This window comes from Cloeon dipterum, chromosome X (genome assembly GCF_949628265.1).
Source record: "Cloeon dipterum chromosome X, ieCloDipt1.1, whole genome shotgun sequence".
Classification (NCBI taxonomy): domain Eukaryota; kingdom Metazoa; phylum Arthropoda; class Insecta; order Ephemeroptera; family Baetidae; genus Cloeon; species Cloeon dipterum.
Window position 1 is genome coordinate 2,270,554 of NC_088790.1, and position 16,107 is coordinate 2,286,660.

Sequence of the window (16,107 nt, forward strand, 5' to 3'; positions counted from 1 at the left end):
CTATAAAATTGTATATTTGTAAACAATTATGCATAACTATATTATTAAAACCCATCATCGCTGCAGGAACGTAGATTGAGATTGCGAAACAACTTCTGGAGAATAATTCTCAAAACGAGTTGAAATTCCCGTTGGTCAGTGCGCACAAATGGCGTAATTAAAATAAGGTCTGGTCTGTGGTGCTGGGCCAACTTCCAAATTGTCGAAGGCAATAAAATCGAGAGCAAGTCGAGGAAAAATTTGGCCGCGCGGTGACCACGGTGCGGATTGCGCGCATCCCGCGGCTCGGAGCGACCGACCGCTCCGCTACTCGTCTGCCGCTCAGCTGTGGCACTGGCTCTGGCTGACCCATAAAAGGCTGTGATGCTGCACAACTCGAGCTCACTCCTCAGGTGGATTCCGACCGACGTGCACGCGCGCATCATGAAAATAATGTACCGGTGATCGGCGCCGAGCACTTCTTTGCAAACGCTGTGGGCAATTTCATTCGAAATGAGGCCGATTTTTGTGCTGTTTGTGGTGTCCGTGGTGGCGTGTGCTGCTTGGGAATCGAGGGAGGACGCCCTTGTGGACGACATCATCGTCGACTGCACCAAGAAGGCCGACCTCAGCTGCATCAGCGGCAACGCGGAAAAGTGAGTAAATTTATTTACAGTTTTATTTCATGCGCGACTCGCGATTTACCGATGCAACGGTCGATTTTCTTAAAATTGATTTCTATTAATTTTTATAAAAATTCACCTCCTGAATTGCCTCGTCAGGTACTTCCTCGGGACCTTCGAGAGCGACAAATCCAACTGGGACGTGACGGACGACGTCGGCTTCAAACGCAACGAGCAGCAAGTTTCGCCGCGTCAGAGCCGCGTGCTCGGCGAGGAGTCGCTTTACGAGAGGGCCAAGCAGTACGTGGAGACGCACGACTTCACCCTGGCGCTGCCCGAAACCATCTTCAACGGTGCCGTGCTCAGGGTCAAGGCTCCTGGACAGGGTGCAACCAAGCGCACCCTTTTCTCGGTGGAGCTAGAGGCGCCGGAGGGTGCAGTTGACGCCGACGACGAAGAGGCAAGCCAGGAGGCGGAAAAGAGAAGCTTGGAGACTGGACGCTTCTTCATCAAGAAAATCTTCAGTGAGTACAACAAATTATTTTTTATTTTATTTTTTAAACGCCGCTGTTTTTAAAATTCGTAAAGATTTACACTGGAAGGAGGATTTTCATTTTTATACGGAAAATTTACTGCGATAAACAAAATTTTTGCACCAACAAATTGAAGAATCTCAGCTGAGATCCCAATTTTGATCTCATTTTGAGATAAATCTTTAAAATCTCAGCTGATATCCAACTCTCAATCTCATTTTTGACACGAAATCTTAAAAATCTCAGAAGAGAGATATGAATTTTAATCTCATATTTGTAACGAAAGCTCAAAAATCTTATCTTGAGACGATTCTTTTATTTTTTGATCAAATGATCAAAAGGTTTCAGCATTCGTGCTAGTGCAGTGCGCGCCCTTCCCGGTCCTCCGTCCTCGGACAGGGAGAAAAAGAGCAAAAAAAAATGATGCGATATATATTGTTTCGTATAAACATTTAAATTTTTTAAATACATAATTACGTCTGTAGACAATTTCACGGATGGTTGCTAATCAAAGTGCCCATCCCAAATGCACACACGCTTAATGGCGCAGAAATTCAGAGATAATTATTAATTGCAAAAAGCAGAGTATGAGAGTATGCGCCGTAAATTTTTGGTGTGTTATCTAACAAAGTTCTGAATTAGACCTGAGCCGTCACGCGCCGAGTCTTCTCGCTCATCTCACTTTAAAGTTTTGTTTCTGTGCTGATGTAACTGTTCTCGCCGCGCTGCCTATTTAAAAATCCTGCTCGAGTGTTACGTTTTCGCTTGCTGAATTTGTACTCGCGGGAATTCGCCGGTTTGCGATTAGTTTGGCGTAATCAGCAGCAGGAGGTCTCTTTGCACGAAGTGTCCCACGCCGTTATATTTATCTTTCGCTGATAATTTGCAGTATCAACAAAGACGCATTCCGCGGAATGCGAAATTTGAATAATCGCCCTAATGGCTGTGCTAAAATCCTAAATTTTTACACTGGAGGCGACAAGTTTCCGCTCGCTTCGCAGATGAGATCCTGTTTGTCCGAATTCTCTGCTCCTCTCGCCGCACCTCTCTTCGCGGTCCATCCGTAACTGTAAAAAAATAATATTCCCGTCCTTTTGCCGAAGTGTGCACGCATCATTTACCTACTTTTGCAGCCATGAATCTTCTAGGCGGGCACGCGCACTTTTATTGTTTTAACAAATCGTGATTTGAAATAATTCATTTCTGTCAGCACCTTTGATTTTTATGTAGAAACATTCCTAACTGTTTTCGCTGTGGTTTTTCTACAAAATCGCGCATAACTTGAGGAGGTAAAACGGCATCTGCGACTGTAATTAGCAGATTTTGACAGTACAGCTTATTGTGACCTTTTCGGTTCATCTCTGACAAGTAATTGCTGTGAACTACAGATTCTCATGAGAACTTTACGGCGTATTTCTGCGGTAAAAATGAATTAGGATGATATACAAACACGATTAAATTTAAGTGACGTGAAAATGTTTCATTCAAAATTGTTTTTAACTAAATAAAAGGTAAAATTCCACCGTCAGAAGTAATTTTGAGGATCTTTGTTTAAACGAAAATTAACTCTCGTCACCGATGAGATCGATATTTTTTAGTCTCAGCTAATATCCCTTTTTCCGCATCTCTTACAACAATTAAGGAAGTCGAACATCAGTACACGGTCGTATTGTCAATTTCGCTCGATCGTGAAAAGCGAAAAAACCCGTATACATTGACGTCGTGGATCAGGGGCGACGGATGAATATAATCGTTTGCTTTTCAGCGAGCGCCGGTCAGACCTACTTTCCTACATTTCTGCTGACTAACAATCAGAGAGTAAAACAGAATGAATCAGAGAGGTTGCGTGTGTAGGAGTGGACACAGGAGCGGAAGCAAACATTCGAAATACGGAGAAAGAGTAAAATGTGTGTGTGTGTGCGCGTCTGCTGGCCTCGATTTTCCTCGGGCTGTGCGATACAGGCTAGCCGGACCCGTTTTTATTTTTTATCTCAATGGCATGCTAATGAAATGCGTGATCATGAACGCGTCGGCACCTCTGAAGCGGACGGAATTCAGGGAGGAGACGAAATTATGTTTTCAAATTTCAAAATCGTGTAACAACATAATTAAACTTGACGTCTTTTTCCGATCCTTTGTTTGTTTTAAAGATGCATAACAGTATTATTTAAAGACTTGAGCACGCAGAGTGTTACGTGTAAACAGGAATATTTGCTTTTGAGATTAGTTCGGACTCTCACACACCTTTCGTGCAAGTCATCTATTAATTTTTTGAAATTTATTCGAGATTGTGCAACTCATTTGATAATTTGGAATCCACACCACCTGCTATGCAATCACGAGAAGTAATTTCCTTGTTACTTTCAGCCTTCAGCCGTCCAACACATGTGCTATACATTTCTTATTTCTTCTCATCGCGAGTTCGTTCACTTTTGCTCGACAGCCTGAGGAGGCAGAATTTTCGCTCTCGCGAGTTATGCCTCAACCGTATTGTTTGTTGATTTCGTTGATCGACCACCAGGTCAGCCGTAAAGAACCTTTTTAATTCGCGCCCAGCCGAATCCTTTTGTATAACTGTTTGTTCTGGCTTGCAGGTAGTTGACTTCAATGCGCTTTGTTTCTTTAATTTAATCGCGAGCAAAACCAAACTTTAAAGTAGTCGAAAAATAGTTGTCTATTTCTCGTAAATCGCAATTAAATTTTTGTTAGGTTCAAATACCCGTTTTTAACCGTGTGAACGCGCGAATCTGGATCTTTATAACTTGGAAGTCAACAAACACATCGTAATTAAGACTATGCTCTCGCGGTGACAAGAAGATGCTCATCAAAATAATTTACGTCGCCTGCAAAACAATTAGGACCGTTTAATTCCCAATGTTCAACATTCTCTCACGCTTACATAACACACAATTAAACGAAACAATCTGCGTGATTAAGTACTTTATATAGCCACTTCCTCTGCGAAATACAACTCAGGTGTGAATTGGTAATGAGAATTAGGGTAGACTACAAAAATCATCATTAAATTTTGGGGTTACTGAGCCAATTTCTCACAACCGCAAAAATTCTGTCTGCCTTGTGCCTGGACTTCCTGCCACCGCAAAAATTTCTCCAAATAAAGCCAGCAGTATCTATAATTACTTGGCGCGTGTTTCAGGTCAAAAAATCAAGAAGAAGTTGCTGTTCGGCTTCTTCGCTCTGCTGCTCATCATCAAGTTGATCAAGATCAAACTTTTCTTCCTGCTGCCTCTGATTCTGGGCGTGGGCACCGTCAAGAAACTGGCCATCAAGTTCCTCTTCTTCGTCTTCCCGGCGCTGGCCTCGTTGTTCAAGACGTGCCACCAGCACCACCACCACGGCCCGGTCAAGCAGTACCACATTCACCACCTGAAGCACCATGGCGGCGGCCACCACCACCACGACGACTACCACGGACCCCCTGACTACTGGAAGAGGCAGGACGCGTCCGAGTCTCCGGCTGACTATCTCGTCGACCCGGCTGAACCGTCAAAGTATGTCCAATTAATTTTATTCAATTAATTGTCTCATGATAAGGGGAGAAAATTCGACAAAACTCACGGTAAATTGACGCGAAATTTATCTGGACACATTTTGAGATCAAATACGAGCCGATCCGATCAAAAGCCTAAATAAACGTTAAACGTGATTCGGGAAATGGAAAGTTCGTGATTTTTTTCCAAACGGAGGAAATTTAAAGATTTCTGCCGACTTAACCGCACGTAAAAGACCACCACTGGTCTAGGAACCAATTTTCAGATTTTTCGCGCCCAAAGAAAAATTAAAAATAATTTTTTCAGTATTTTCTCTTTGCGCAACGCAAATGCGCAAAAAGGTTTTTTTTTCTTTAAATTCATCCTTTCGTCGTATCGTCGACTACGACCCCTCATCGGACACGTCTTGAAAGGAGCTTTTACCTTCGATACCCTAACGACCTTTTTCAGGGTACCTCGTGACCTGAGACCCGCTCTGAGACCGGGTTTTTTATGCTTTTTCAATAATTTCGTGCAAATTTGGAGATAATCGGTGAATATTTTTCTCCCTTGCCCGTCACCGACCTTCCACAGGTCGCGTTACCTGAGGACAGTTTTTTCTGTGGTTTTTGGTCAATTTTCATTTGTGAGTTTTTTTTAACAATTTTGCTTTCTCTCGGTGTTGTCCAGGTTTTCTTCTTCGTACTCGCAGCCCTCTCCGGTCGCCCAGTCCCCTTACTCGGGCCATCAGCAGTTGTTCTCCGACGACAGGGAAGAGGAGAGGAAGAAGAGCAAACTAGCGTACGAGCTGGACATGCAAAAGCGGCTGGCCAGCATCAACCAGAACAATGTGCACAGCGCCGTCAGCGTGTTCAGGCCAAACGTGTCGCCGGCGATGAGAAGAGGCCAGCAGGTGCAAGTTCACAAGAGCATCGCCTCGGAGGTGGTCGCCTCCACCGAAGAATACGACCCTTTCTACTCGCCAATCCTCAGCAGGATCGACGACATCTTCAGGGCGATGGGCCTCGGGGACAGCGTCTCCAATGTCGAGGTCTGCAGGGAGCTGGCCGTGTGCAAAATGTACCAGTCGCCGGAAAAGTACGCGCCGAATAGCAACCTCATTTCTGCCGAGCTCAGCAGGTCAGTGCTTTTATTTGTTTTTTTTAATTCACCTTTGTTTTTTTTCTTTTGACGGGCTGAAAACCAAAATCGGTTGAGCCAATCGCCGTAGAATCGTGAAAACCACAATTTTTTAATGAAAAATCTTTTCCAACGTGTCTACGTCCAAAACACGCCTAAAGAAATAATTCTGGAAGCAGGATGCACAGCAGCAGCAATAAATCAGTTGATGCTCGACGCTTTTGAGTCGAATAATATCTCAGAAATAAGCTGTTCCCCAATTTACGGAGATTTTTAAGGTGGTTTTTGATGTTTTATCTTTCTACGGAGAATGCGACGAGATATAGCTTTAATTTGGACGTTTTTAGGCTAACGGCGATTTTGCTGATTGCAAGCGTGGAAAGCAAAGCAAAAGTCCGAATCATGCTAGCAAACTAGCTCTTTGAAACAAGGAAGCTTAAATTATCAACGAAGATTAGAGTCGCTCGCGACGGTCATTCTCGGAGAAGCACGATCCGCGCGGCTCCGAATAAATCGTTCCATTTACTGCGGCACGCGGGCATAAAAAACTTTACTTTGCTCTCTGCTGCAATGAATGACCAGCTAACCTGCTTCCAATTCACTCTCTGACATAAGGCCCATTAAATTTGATGACATCCTGGAAAGCACCAAAATTTCCGCAACTTTTGTTTCCTTAAATTAGAAAATTGGATGCATTTTACTAGATATGTGGTTTTCTCGGAGCAAATATAATAATATGCCCATTGACCATGAAAACTCTCACGACCGGGCCAAAAACAAACGTATCGGGCGCGGCGGACGGTAATAGACGTTACTCAGGTCATGATTTTGCGCTTTCCCCTTTCTCTCCAGCGCTTTATTTCTTTCGGCGTCCCACATGATGGCTGCAAGCGGATAAGAAGAGAAAGAAAGAACAGAACCGAGACACAAAGACGAAGGTCGCGATGCTTAACCGCGCACGTTCGCGCCCGTCTATTCAAGTGCGACACGATTTATCCGCAAATTGCCGCGTAATCGAAAGGTTACACGGGCTTTAAAACCGATGCTAATTAAAATTTAGCTGTCTGGAAGGAAAAAATTTAAAAGTAGGACCTTTATTGTTCTCCCGGATGCTTAAAAAAGTCATGACGGAACCTTTTCATTCAATTCCAGTCAAAAGGTGACTCCGTAGAGTCCGTAAATTATTTAAACAATGTTCAAACTGCTTTTATTTTTTGGAAAGTGCATTTTTTGAGTCTGCTCAACGAGGTGAATTGAATGACGTGCCATTTTCATAATTCTAGCAATTGTTCGAACTAGGGAAATCCGTTTCAAGGCAGAAATCCCTAAAAAAAATTATTCTGCCTGCGAGAATGTGAGAAATGTCTAAAGTTCCTCCTCTATCAGAATCAATTTTTGCTCTTAATTGAGCGCACCTTGTCATAGAGTTCCGCGATCGTTGAAACCGCAGTCCATAGAACGCTCACCGCGCACAATGATGGACATTTCTATCCCATTATCTCCGGCAGAGCGCGACGCACAAGTCGCGAATTGAGGCAAAAAGTATCAATATAGATAAAGACTCGAGACTATGGTCATGGGAAGCAATTTCATTCAGTGATTTGAACGACGCCCGTAGCAACTCAGAGACAGGTTCACGCAAATAAGGTCGCGCGCGGGTTTTGCCAAGATCCGCAACCGGTTTTGAAAATATTTGAGATGCTCTATAGCGGCACTTCCGTGAGCGAGAGCAACACACAAAAAATAATCCACTTGATTTTGGGTCAAGCCTGCCAATCAAAAGCGCGTTATGATAATCGAGAACAATCTTAATTGCTATCTAATTGTCTCTAAATTGGCACTCCGGGCAGGGTCACCAGCCTACTGACTTTTTTGTTGTTTTTCCGGCGTAATTTGAAAGACCGCTAACCCAATTTTGAGGCTCACTTATCCGAAATTTCCCACTAAGTGAGGTGTGCACCCAGAATAATTTACCAATCATCTCGAGAGGCGTAAAGATGATCCAGATAATGACTCAATTTGGGAAACAAGCCTGATTTTCCCGCCTTGGATCGGAATTAAAGCCTAATTTTGTAATCGACAGGGAGCCGGAAGAGCTGCAGAAGCCGCAGACGGCCAACGAGGCGGTGCGTCGCTTCTTCGTGTACGTGCAGGCGGCCAAGGATGGTCAGGACCAGAAGAACTGCGACCAGCATTACCCAGGGTGCCCCGTAAGCGTGTAGAAAACGGAAAACCGTAATCACACGCTCGCCGCCAGATGGGAATGGAATTAGCGGCGATTCGGCCCGGTGTTGCGATCATCACGTCGCTTTAAATAATAATAAGAGTGGACTCGAAACGAGACGAGCAACGGACAAGCAAGTGCGTGATTCAGTTTTGTTCGTGGACGCCTTCAAATTAGTAATTTATTTATCGTATATTTATTGAAATGCATGTGCGCGCGGCCTAGTTCTTTTTTATTCTGCTTCTACTAGCTCAGGGGAGAGAACTTCCTCTTAAACACTATTTATTTCTTTTCTTGTGCAGGATCCAAAACGGGGCAAGAGGATTGAAACAGGGCAACAATTGAAAATAATTAAAATTGTTGGATGCAGTAAACAATTTGTTCTAATCAAAAAAGAACCTTTTTTCAAAGTAAAATTTAAAAAATTCAAATTTTCTCCAAAATTTGCAGTGCTTGACCACATTTCCTTGGCAGATTTTGATTCCTCTCGTCCAGATCTGTCCAGAAACCGTTTGGGGAAACCATATTTTGTGAAATAAAATGAGAATTCAAATAAGGAGACAGTTCTAATAAGGAGACAGCCCCTTTTCAAAAAAATTTACACTGCTACTTAGGTCAATTTTGGCTTCAACTGAATCCTGAGGGATGAGTTCATGCATTACCAACAAGCATTTTCCAGGAATTTGCAGTATCAATCCTCTTGAAAAAAAAATCTTGGAATTTCTGGGACACCGGGCATTAGTTTTAACTCAAAATTTGCGGTAGAAGATGCGAAACAGAATATTGCTCAATCAAACCAAAATTTTGTCGTATTTATTTATTTATATCGGAGAAAATCACCGTTGTGTAAATAATAGCAAGAGAGGAATTCCATTAGTATGTGGCTTATGGGATAAACATTTCCGCGCTCCGCCTCATTCTACAGATGGCTCGTCTTTTTCTGCACTCAAGTGGAGCGCAGCAGCACTCACAAACTCCCAGGTGACTTTGCCGAATGTGTGCTCCTTCTTCTAAAGAAATAAGAGGAACACTGTCGGTTTCAATTAGCAACTTTATGCCGGGAAAGAAAATTCGCGGAAAATCCAGGCCATTGGCTGTGCGCATTCACGGCGCAGCGAGTGTGTGCAATGTTTCTTTTGTCACAGTACAGTAATCCCTCGACGTGAGACACGCTGATTATTCAAATGACCAAGCACTTCCTTCATGCACCGCATGCGACAATCGAGCCAATGACTCAAATATTTAATATGCAAAACCGTACGACTGAAATGAGAATGGATGCGTGGAAATTCTTGTTATATGTAAAAAGCTGGTTTGCCATTAACTTATTGTTTTCTTAAACGTGTGTTGTATTGGATACAAATAATAAAAGCATGACATTTATGAGTTGTTTTTAATTTGTTGACCATTTTGTCGGGGTTTTTTCCACAAAGCTGTGCCTAAAATAGGCCAAACCATAAGTTTTTGAGATAGAGATAGAGCCAAAAGTTATCCGATTTCAGGGGTGACCCTAAGCATGTACCGAGGCTAAAAACCTCCTGATCGTGCAATTTAGATGAATTAAAGATTTACCCTGAGCTCAAAAATAGCCTTTTACCCTCTTTATCTAAAAAACTGCAGGTATCACTGCTTTGAAATTTTTTAGGTTTGTTACACACAGTCAGGGAAAAATTTCATCTCATAATGTGTATAAAATCAAATCGCCCTTTTGTGAGATATTTGAGATTGAACAATAAACTCAAAAACTGCTCAAATTTGAAAAATTTGAAAAGTAATTTTGCTAGTATAAAAATTGTCACCCATTTAATTAGGCATCATTTGGCACAAAGTTTGCTTTTCTATAGCTTCATCAGAACTCGAGATATTCTCAAATTTGTAAGCTCCCTGATTTTACCCTGATTTTCAAGGAAATAACATTTTCCCGTCAAATACCATACTAAAATCAAAATGGTGCTAAAAAAATGCAAAAGAGTAAATTTTTTTTAGAAAAAAAATATTTCATTGTATGAGTTGTAAGGCTGCCAAAGGAATTCATTGACCTTTATGCAGATCGACGCCACGCATTCCAGACGCAGAATGAATAAACACACTCAATCCATCTGGTAGAATAAACGACGATGCGCAGGGTCAAGGTCAAGTAGCTGGATCAACGTCAACGCGCAGGCAGCATGTGAATTTTCGGTTGCGCAACAAAGAATCTATCCATTTGCCTTTTGCCGGCCGCATAGTGAAAAAAACTTGCCACACCAGTTGAATAAGTTGAAGCCGCGCAGTGCCAGCCGGGGACGAGGAAAGGGTTACTGGGCCATCTCGGAAAGATGACGTCACGTGGCAGCCAACACCTTAGCGCCGTGTAGCGGCATATTTGCACGCGCCCATCCACAGCCTGGCAGAGAACCAAAATATCAGTAGAATAAATAAAAAAGTAAATTTGACCCCGACGTGACTCGAACACGCAGCCTTCGGAACTGGAGTCCGACGCGCTACCATTGCGCCACGGAGTCTTAAAATAATGACAAAACAAAATTACAAATTACATTAAGGTCTATTTCTAGTTAACGAAAATAAAAATAAACCAAAAAAGATGCATCGGCCGGGAATCGAACCCGGGCCGCCCGCGTGGCAGGCGAGCATTCTACCACTGAACCACCGATGCTTCGATGTAGAAACTGAGGAATCAAGCCGTATACTATATTCCAAATAAGGCTTGCGCTACAGCCCAAACTGTAAGGACCCCTTTGGTTTTTCGGATTAAGAGAAAGAAAAGAACTGTTTTCCATTTCATATGAACTCCATATCCTTGGAAGTTTATTTTGTGTATCATAAAATATACATAAAAAGCAAATACTTCGATCATAATTTCTGATAGAATAATATTATGCGTATTATTTTAACGAAACCTGTGCATTTTAAAGGTGCATGTAGATTATAGGTGATAATATATAATATATATGCTACATTTATGCAATAAATAATATAAAGAACACAATCGTAATACACGCCTGGAAAATGCTCACATAAAAAACCAAGTCTTTGTAAAAATTATTGTCAAAAATAAACAACTTCAATGATTAGAGAGAACTTTTTATCTGGAATTAGAAAAAACCTGACGGCGACCAGATTTCCAACAGAATGCTTTTTGGAATGCACGCCAAATTATATGACATTTTGCTTCTAATTAATAAGTTTGTGACATTAGTTTAGACGTTCTTATGTGACATCAGTGAACCGAAATGTAAAGCTTCAACTAGCGCACAGAGCACACAAAAATCGTTCGTAAATTACCATTCGTCGCGGGAAGCCCCGCCACCATTTATTTTAAGTTTTCCAGAATTTCATTTTTTCGATAATGCCGGTCAATTACTGAGAATGGGCAGCCGAAAATAAACAGAATCGTACAAAAATACCTTTTGTTCCGAAAATAGCTAAAAAGTTCCTTAAGAATTTCAGCAACCAATCAGAAAAAAGAGCGACTCCTCAGTACCGGTCCAACTCTTCAGATCGAGACAGCAGCGCCACAGTGACAGCCAGCGTAAGCTACGGGCGTCGTGTTGTATTACACAAGTACCAAACACGCCCACTATCAAAGTCATTCACAGAACCTTTCTCAGTTTGGTCGCTGGAGATATTTTCAAACCAAAATTCGCAGAAGAATTTTTACGTTTTCCCTGATTTTCGCGTCGAATTGGGCTTGCCCGAATTCTTCCCTCAGGAATCGATTGGCACTGTCGAATATAATGAATTTCCCGAGTATGGTGATACCTCCGCCTGATAGCGGCTGCAAATTCGATGGGCTTCCACAAAAATGGCGAATTTCGCTAAAACTATCAACTCAGGTGCAGTAGGAATGTGTTTACACAAATAGATTAAGTTACCGCACACATTATCACAGTCCCGGCTCCCGCGGAAATACCAGATGTCAGGAGCGTCGCAGTGTAATAACATGAGATAATAATGTAAACTTGCCCAAATTAGCAAATAATTATGACCGATTCTGCTCGATTGCACAGCCGAACCAACTGATAAAAAGAGGTTTGAAACAAAAGCACGTGATCCGCATATTTCCTCCCAGACTTCACCTTACAAAACGTTTGTGTATTGAGCCTTTGAATGTGGAAAGAACAGAAATACAGCTCGCTGGACCTAAAATAAACGCATTCATTGCAGCTCGAGTCTGAGCGGGGCCGAGGTATCGATTTCGTCGTCTCCGTTCATCACACTCTCGAGAGACACTTCCTCCTCTTCGTCCTGCGGGTGTCCGTTGTGGACGGCCCTATCGACCACCACGTTGCTGTTGATGCTGTTCATGTTAGCACTGATTTGCTCGCGCAGGGCTTTGTTTTGTTCCAGCCAGGCCGAGTGATCCCGTTTGTAGTCCACGATCGGGATTACAAACACAGAAATGTCGTCGATCGTGGCCGACTTGCCCTCCGAGGTGCGCCAGTTGCGCTCTGTCAACTTGCCCCTCGAGGACATCACCAAGTCCTGAGCTGCAGATGTGTACCTGAAATTCAATTGTTTTTAATGTCAGTGGAAAATCTATAACCAAATTAAATTAGTCCGATTTAAGGCTCGTTTGAAGATAAATAATACCTATATTTGTTGCGATTCTCGTCCTGAGGAAACTGTTTGAAGCTTTTTGTGATGATTTCAGCGACCCGTTCGTTACTGGTCACGTCCCACAAACCATCAGTGCCCATAATTAAGACATCTTCTTCGCTCCACTCTTCTTCATTATCAACATGCAGTACCTTCACCTACGTTTTCAAATTATATTTACGAAGAAGGCAACTTTTATGGATGCAGTACCTCTGGCTGGCATAGTAGGAATGGCTTGATAGGAATATTTGAGTAGAGAGCCTTCAGTTCGTGGTCACCAAATCCTCTGGTGACACCGATTGTGGCCAAAACTCGGCTCTGCAAAATAAAAATACCAGATTAAGAGAGAAAGAAGAAATTGGGAAACAGCTGCTTGTAGAACTTTGTTTATTGATTCCCTACGTTATGCGACACCGTCAATTTTTATTTTTCAGGAAAACCCGCCCCCAGTTAAAAACTACAGTCTGATGTAGACATTCCCCAAAATCAAGTCATTTTTAAACAATTAACTTGAAGAAATTGATCATTAACCGATTACAAAACTGATTATTAAAAATAAATCGTTGATGCTTACCCTTTTGCCCTCGCCATGGACAACAGGCAGCTTGAGATCACTTGGCGTGACGGTTTTGTATCCCCAGCCAGTCATGTACCAGTCCCTGTAGAGGATCCTTTTGCCGATGTCCTTCTGCACCGGTCTCTGGCAGTAGTCTAGGTGCGTGTACTCGTTGCCCAGCAGCTCCGGTTGCAAGGCAGCCTGAAATTTCCGTAAAATAAATAATCCTGATCAGAATTTAATTAAAAATAGCTCCTCACAAGTCTGCGGACGCGCTGTCGCTCCGACTCTGGCGTAAAGTCGTACGACATGGGTTGCGAGCGGCTGTGGCGCACAAGCACGGCTCGCGAGTCTCCAGCGTTGGCCACGTACAACTTTCCGTCAATGAAGAGAGCTGCCAAGGCCGTGCAGCCGCCGTTCACTTTGTATTTCAGTTTGTCCTCTCCTATTAGTTGATCCTGTTGATGGTTTTATATCAGATAGCGCATCCAGAGTGGAATGTAGGAGATTACCATGTCCCAAAATGCTGACTCCAAGGCACCGGTTATCAGAGATTCCTTGCTCACTTCTTTGCCGGGAAAGAAGAAGGATAAGCCGCTCCTCGACGACTTTTCCATCTGCACGACTGGAGGGATCAAGTGGTCGATTATGTCCACCAGCTTTTCCTAAAATTTAAATTAAATTTTCAACTATCCATTTTCATGAATCCTATAACCTCTCTTTTCTAGATAAAACGATAAATAATTATTGATTTCTTAATATTAAACATTGGAAAAAATGGAACTGTTTAGATTTATTTTTTACTATAGAATAACCAGAGTGGGAGTCTCCATTAAACATGGTAAATCGCGGGAGTTTCAAAAAGGGGGCGTGGTTCCCTTGAAAATAAAGGTAAAAATTTACCTATTCACTGAGAAATTGTAAAATGGGGGTATGGATATTTCATAAAGAAGGGGTGGCATGTCTCATGAAGCGCGGGCAAAAATTATTATTACTGGACAATCTAGGGGGTTTTGAAATGGGGGCGTGGTACCTAACAATTCATAAAGGCGTGGCCCATATAAAAAATGCACCGAAAAGTAACAAAAGTGAACGATTTAACTAAAATTTACGCAAAATATTGAAACGGGGACGTGGGAAAATCGTATAAATCGAGGTTTTCTCGGGAAATTGAAATGTGGGCGTGGTTCAATGCAAATTTCATCAAGTAGGCTTAACATTTTTGTATCATATATAGAACGCGGGAAAATCGTTACATTTATGAAGTTTTTAGTGAGAACTCGCGGGAATTTAAAAATAGGGCGAGGTTTCCTGGTAAAACAAAAAGAGGGCGTGGCACATGTTCCCTTCTCGAAGCAGGGAGGAATAGCAAAACTCACGATTTAATTGGAATCTCGCAGGAAATTGCAGCGGGGCGAGGTTCACCGTAAAGTTGAAATAGGAGGCGTAGCTTAAGTCGAAAAGCGCGGGAATTTGAAAAAGGGGGCGTGCTTTAAAGTTAAATTAAAAAAGAAGGCGTGGTGCGAGTCGTGAAGGACAGGAAAATCGTAATATTTTTTATCGTTTAAATTACCGAGATTAAAAGCCAAAATAAACAATAACCTATTTTCAAAACAAACTTAAATAATTTTTTTAAAAAGCCATAAGGTTTGAGAAACTAATTACATGAATGATATGGTGCAGTTGGTTTGCAGCAGCCACCGCAGCGCCAGATCCAGCATGTCCATCGAAGATGCCAAAGTAAACATACGGCAGACTTGGTGCTTTGTGGCTGTCCGACGAGTTGCGATCTTGTCTGGTCAGCAAGCCTCGATGGATGCAAGCCTGGTCTTCGTTCAGCATTGACTTTCCCGCATTCACAGCCCTGCGAGAGCACACAATATTGATTAAAATTAAAAACTGTTACGTAAATTACGTAAAAGCCTGAAAAACATAATCAATATTTAATTTAATGGCCTGTAAATGAGTCTGTCCCGTTAAGGGCGTATGTACTTTTTATTCTTTTTTTGTTAGGCATGAATAGACTCGTTTTGGCCGTTGAAATTTTTTTATTGCAACTCATTGCGTTTTTGGGCTCAAACTGAAATGGAGAGATGACGTTTCCCTGGATAAATATTCCTAGTTGTAACAACTGTAAATCATTGCAAGTGGAAAAAATCTCTAAAGAGTAATTTCACCACAATACAATTTCGCCGATTTGCCGTTGCCGAGTCCTTACTCTGCGTATCCAGCACTCCAGGGCATGACGTTGATGTCCCTGGGCACGATAATGGGCCGAATGTGGTGGTCCGCGGTCACCGCGATCTCCTCCTCGGTGTGCAGCTGAAGAAAATGCGGTCGCGTGTACGGAAACTTGTGAGGCAAGTGTCGGTGTCTGTCCCGCTCGTCGGACGGGCCGTCGACATCCTTCATGCCGACCACGGGCTCGATCCCGCCGACCACGTTCATGAAGGCGCTTCGCACGCGGCTGAACATGGCTGCTGCTTCGTTTCACAGGGTTCGGCGGCCGAAAATCGGCATCAATCGGCGCACGTTGCGTGTGACATGCAGGAAAAATCCGAAAAGCGAAAAGTGAGCCGTCTCCTTTTTTATCAGTAGGTTGGACGGTCGACACTTGACGGTGATGCAGCTGACAAGGAAACACACGGAAACGCGCATGCGCACTGCGCAGTTCGCCGCAATATCGGAATCGATGTTGAAAATTCGGAGAATTCTCTTTGAAACTTTTATGATTTAAGAAGGAAATTTATATGATGATGCTATGAAGCTGAATAAAAATAATAGAGCTGTTTATTTACACCAAATTAGTGAACGTTTACATTTTAAAAGAGGAAATTGATCGATTCCATAAGTCCGCAGAGCAGATCATAAGAGACTCCGCCTTTTTTTTAGCGTTATTACTGTAAAATTAATCGGTTATGTTAGCAGTATTTGAAGAACCGGTACAAATGTACAGTGACCA

General features: G+C 42.6%; 2 protein-coding genes and 2 non-coding genes across 4 annotated transcripts; 1 reads left to right on the forward strand and 3 right to left on the reverse strand.

Moving 5' to 3' along the window:
- Positions 1-359: 359 nt before the first annotated feature.
- Osi17 (DUF1676 domain-containing protein Osi17) lies at positions 360-9,373 on the forward strand. Its single transcript, XM_065493987.1, has 5 exons — positions 360-635; positions 762-1,126; positions 4,293-4,647; positions 5,317-5,766; positions 7,850-9,373. The coding sequence occupies exons 1-5, from the start codon at positions 493-495 to the stop codon at positions 7,986-7,988; spliced, it is 1,452 nt and encodes a 483-aa protein (XP_065350059.1). The 5' UTR covers positions 360-492; the 3' UTR covers positions 7,989-9,373.
- Positions 9,374-10,422: 1,049 nt separating this feature from the next.
- On the reverse strand, positions 10,423-10,494 carry TRNAW-CCA (transfer RNA tryptophan (anticodon CCA)). Its single transcript has one exon. It is a non-coding gene; the product is annotated as a tRNA-Trp (tRNA).
- An 81-nt stretch (positions 10,495-10,575) lies between these two features.
- On the reverse strand, positions 10,576-10,646 carry TRNAG-GCC (transfer RNA glycine (anticodon GCC)). The gene has a single exon. It is a non-coding gene; the product is annotated as a tRNA-Gly (tRNA).
- A 116-nt stretch (positions 10,647-10,762) lies between these two features.
- Positions 10,763-15,850, reverse strand: LOC135946656 (protein phosphatase 1H). The gene is made up of 8 exons (XM_065494960.1): positions 15,364-15,850; positions 14,811-15,009; positions 13,658-13,810; positions 13,406-13,603; positions 13,164-13,346; positions 12,800-12,907; positions 12,584-12,747; positions 10,763-12,494 (listed from the first exon to the last, which is right to left on the reverse strand). The coding sequence occupies exons 1-8, from the start codon at positions 15,618-15,620 to the stop codon at positions 12,149-12,151; spliced, it is 1,608 nt and encodes a 535-aa protein (XP_065351032.1). The 5' UTR covers positions 15,621-15,850; the 3' UTR covers positions 10,763-12,148.
- Positions 15,851-16,107: the final 257 nt, after the last annotated feature.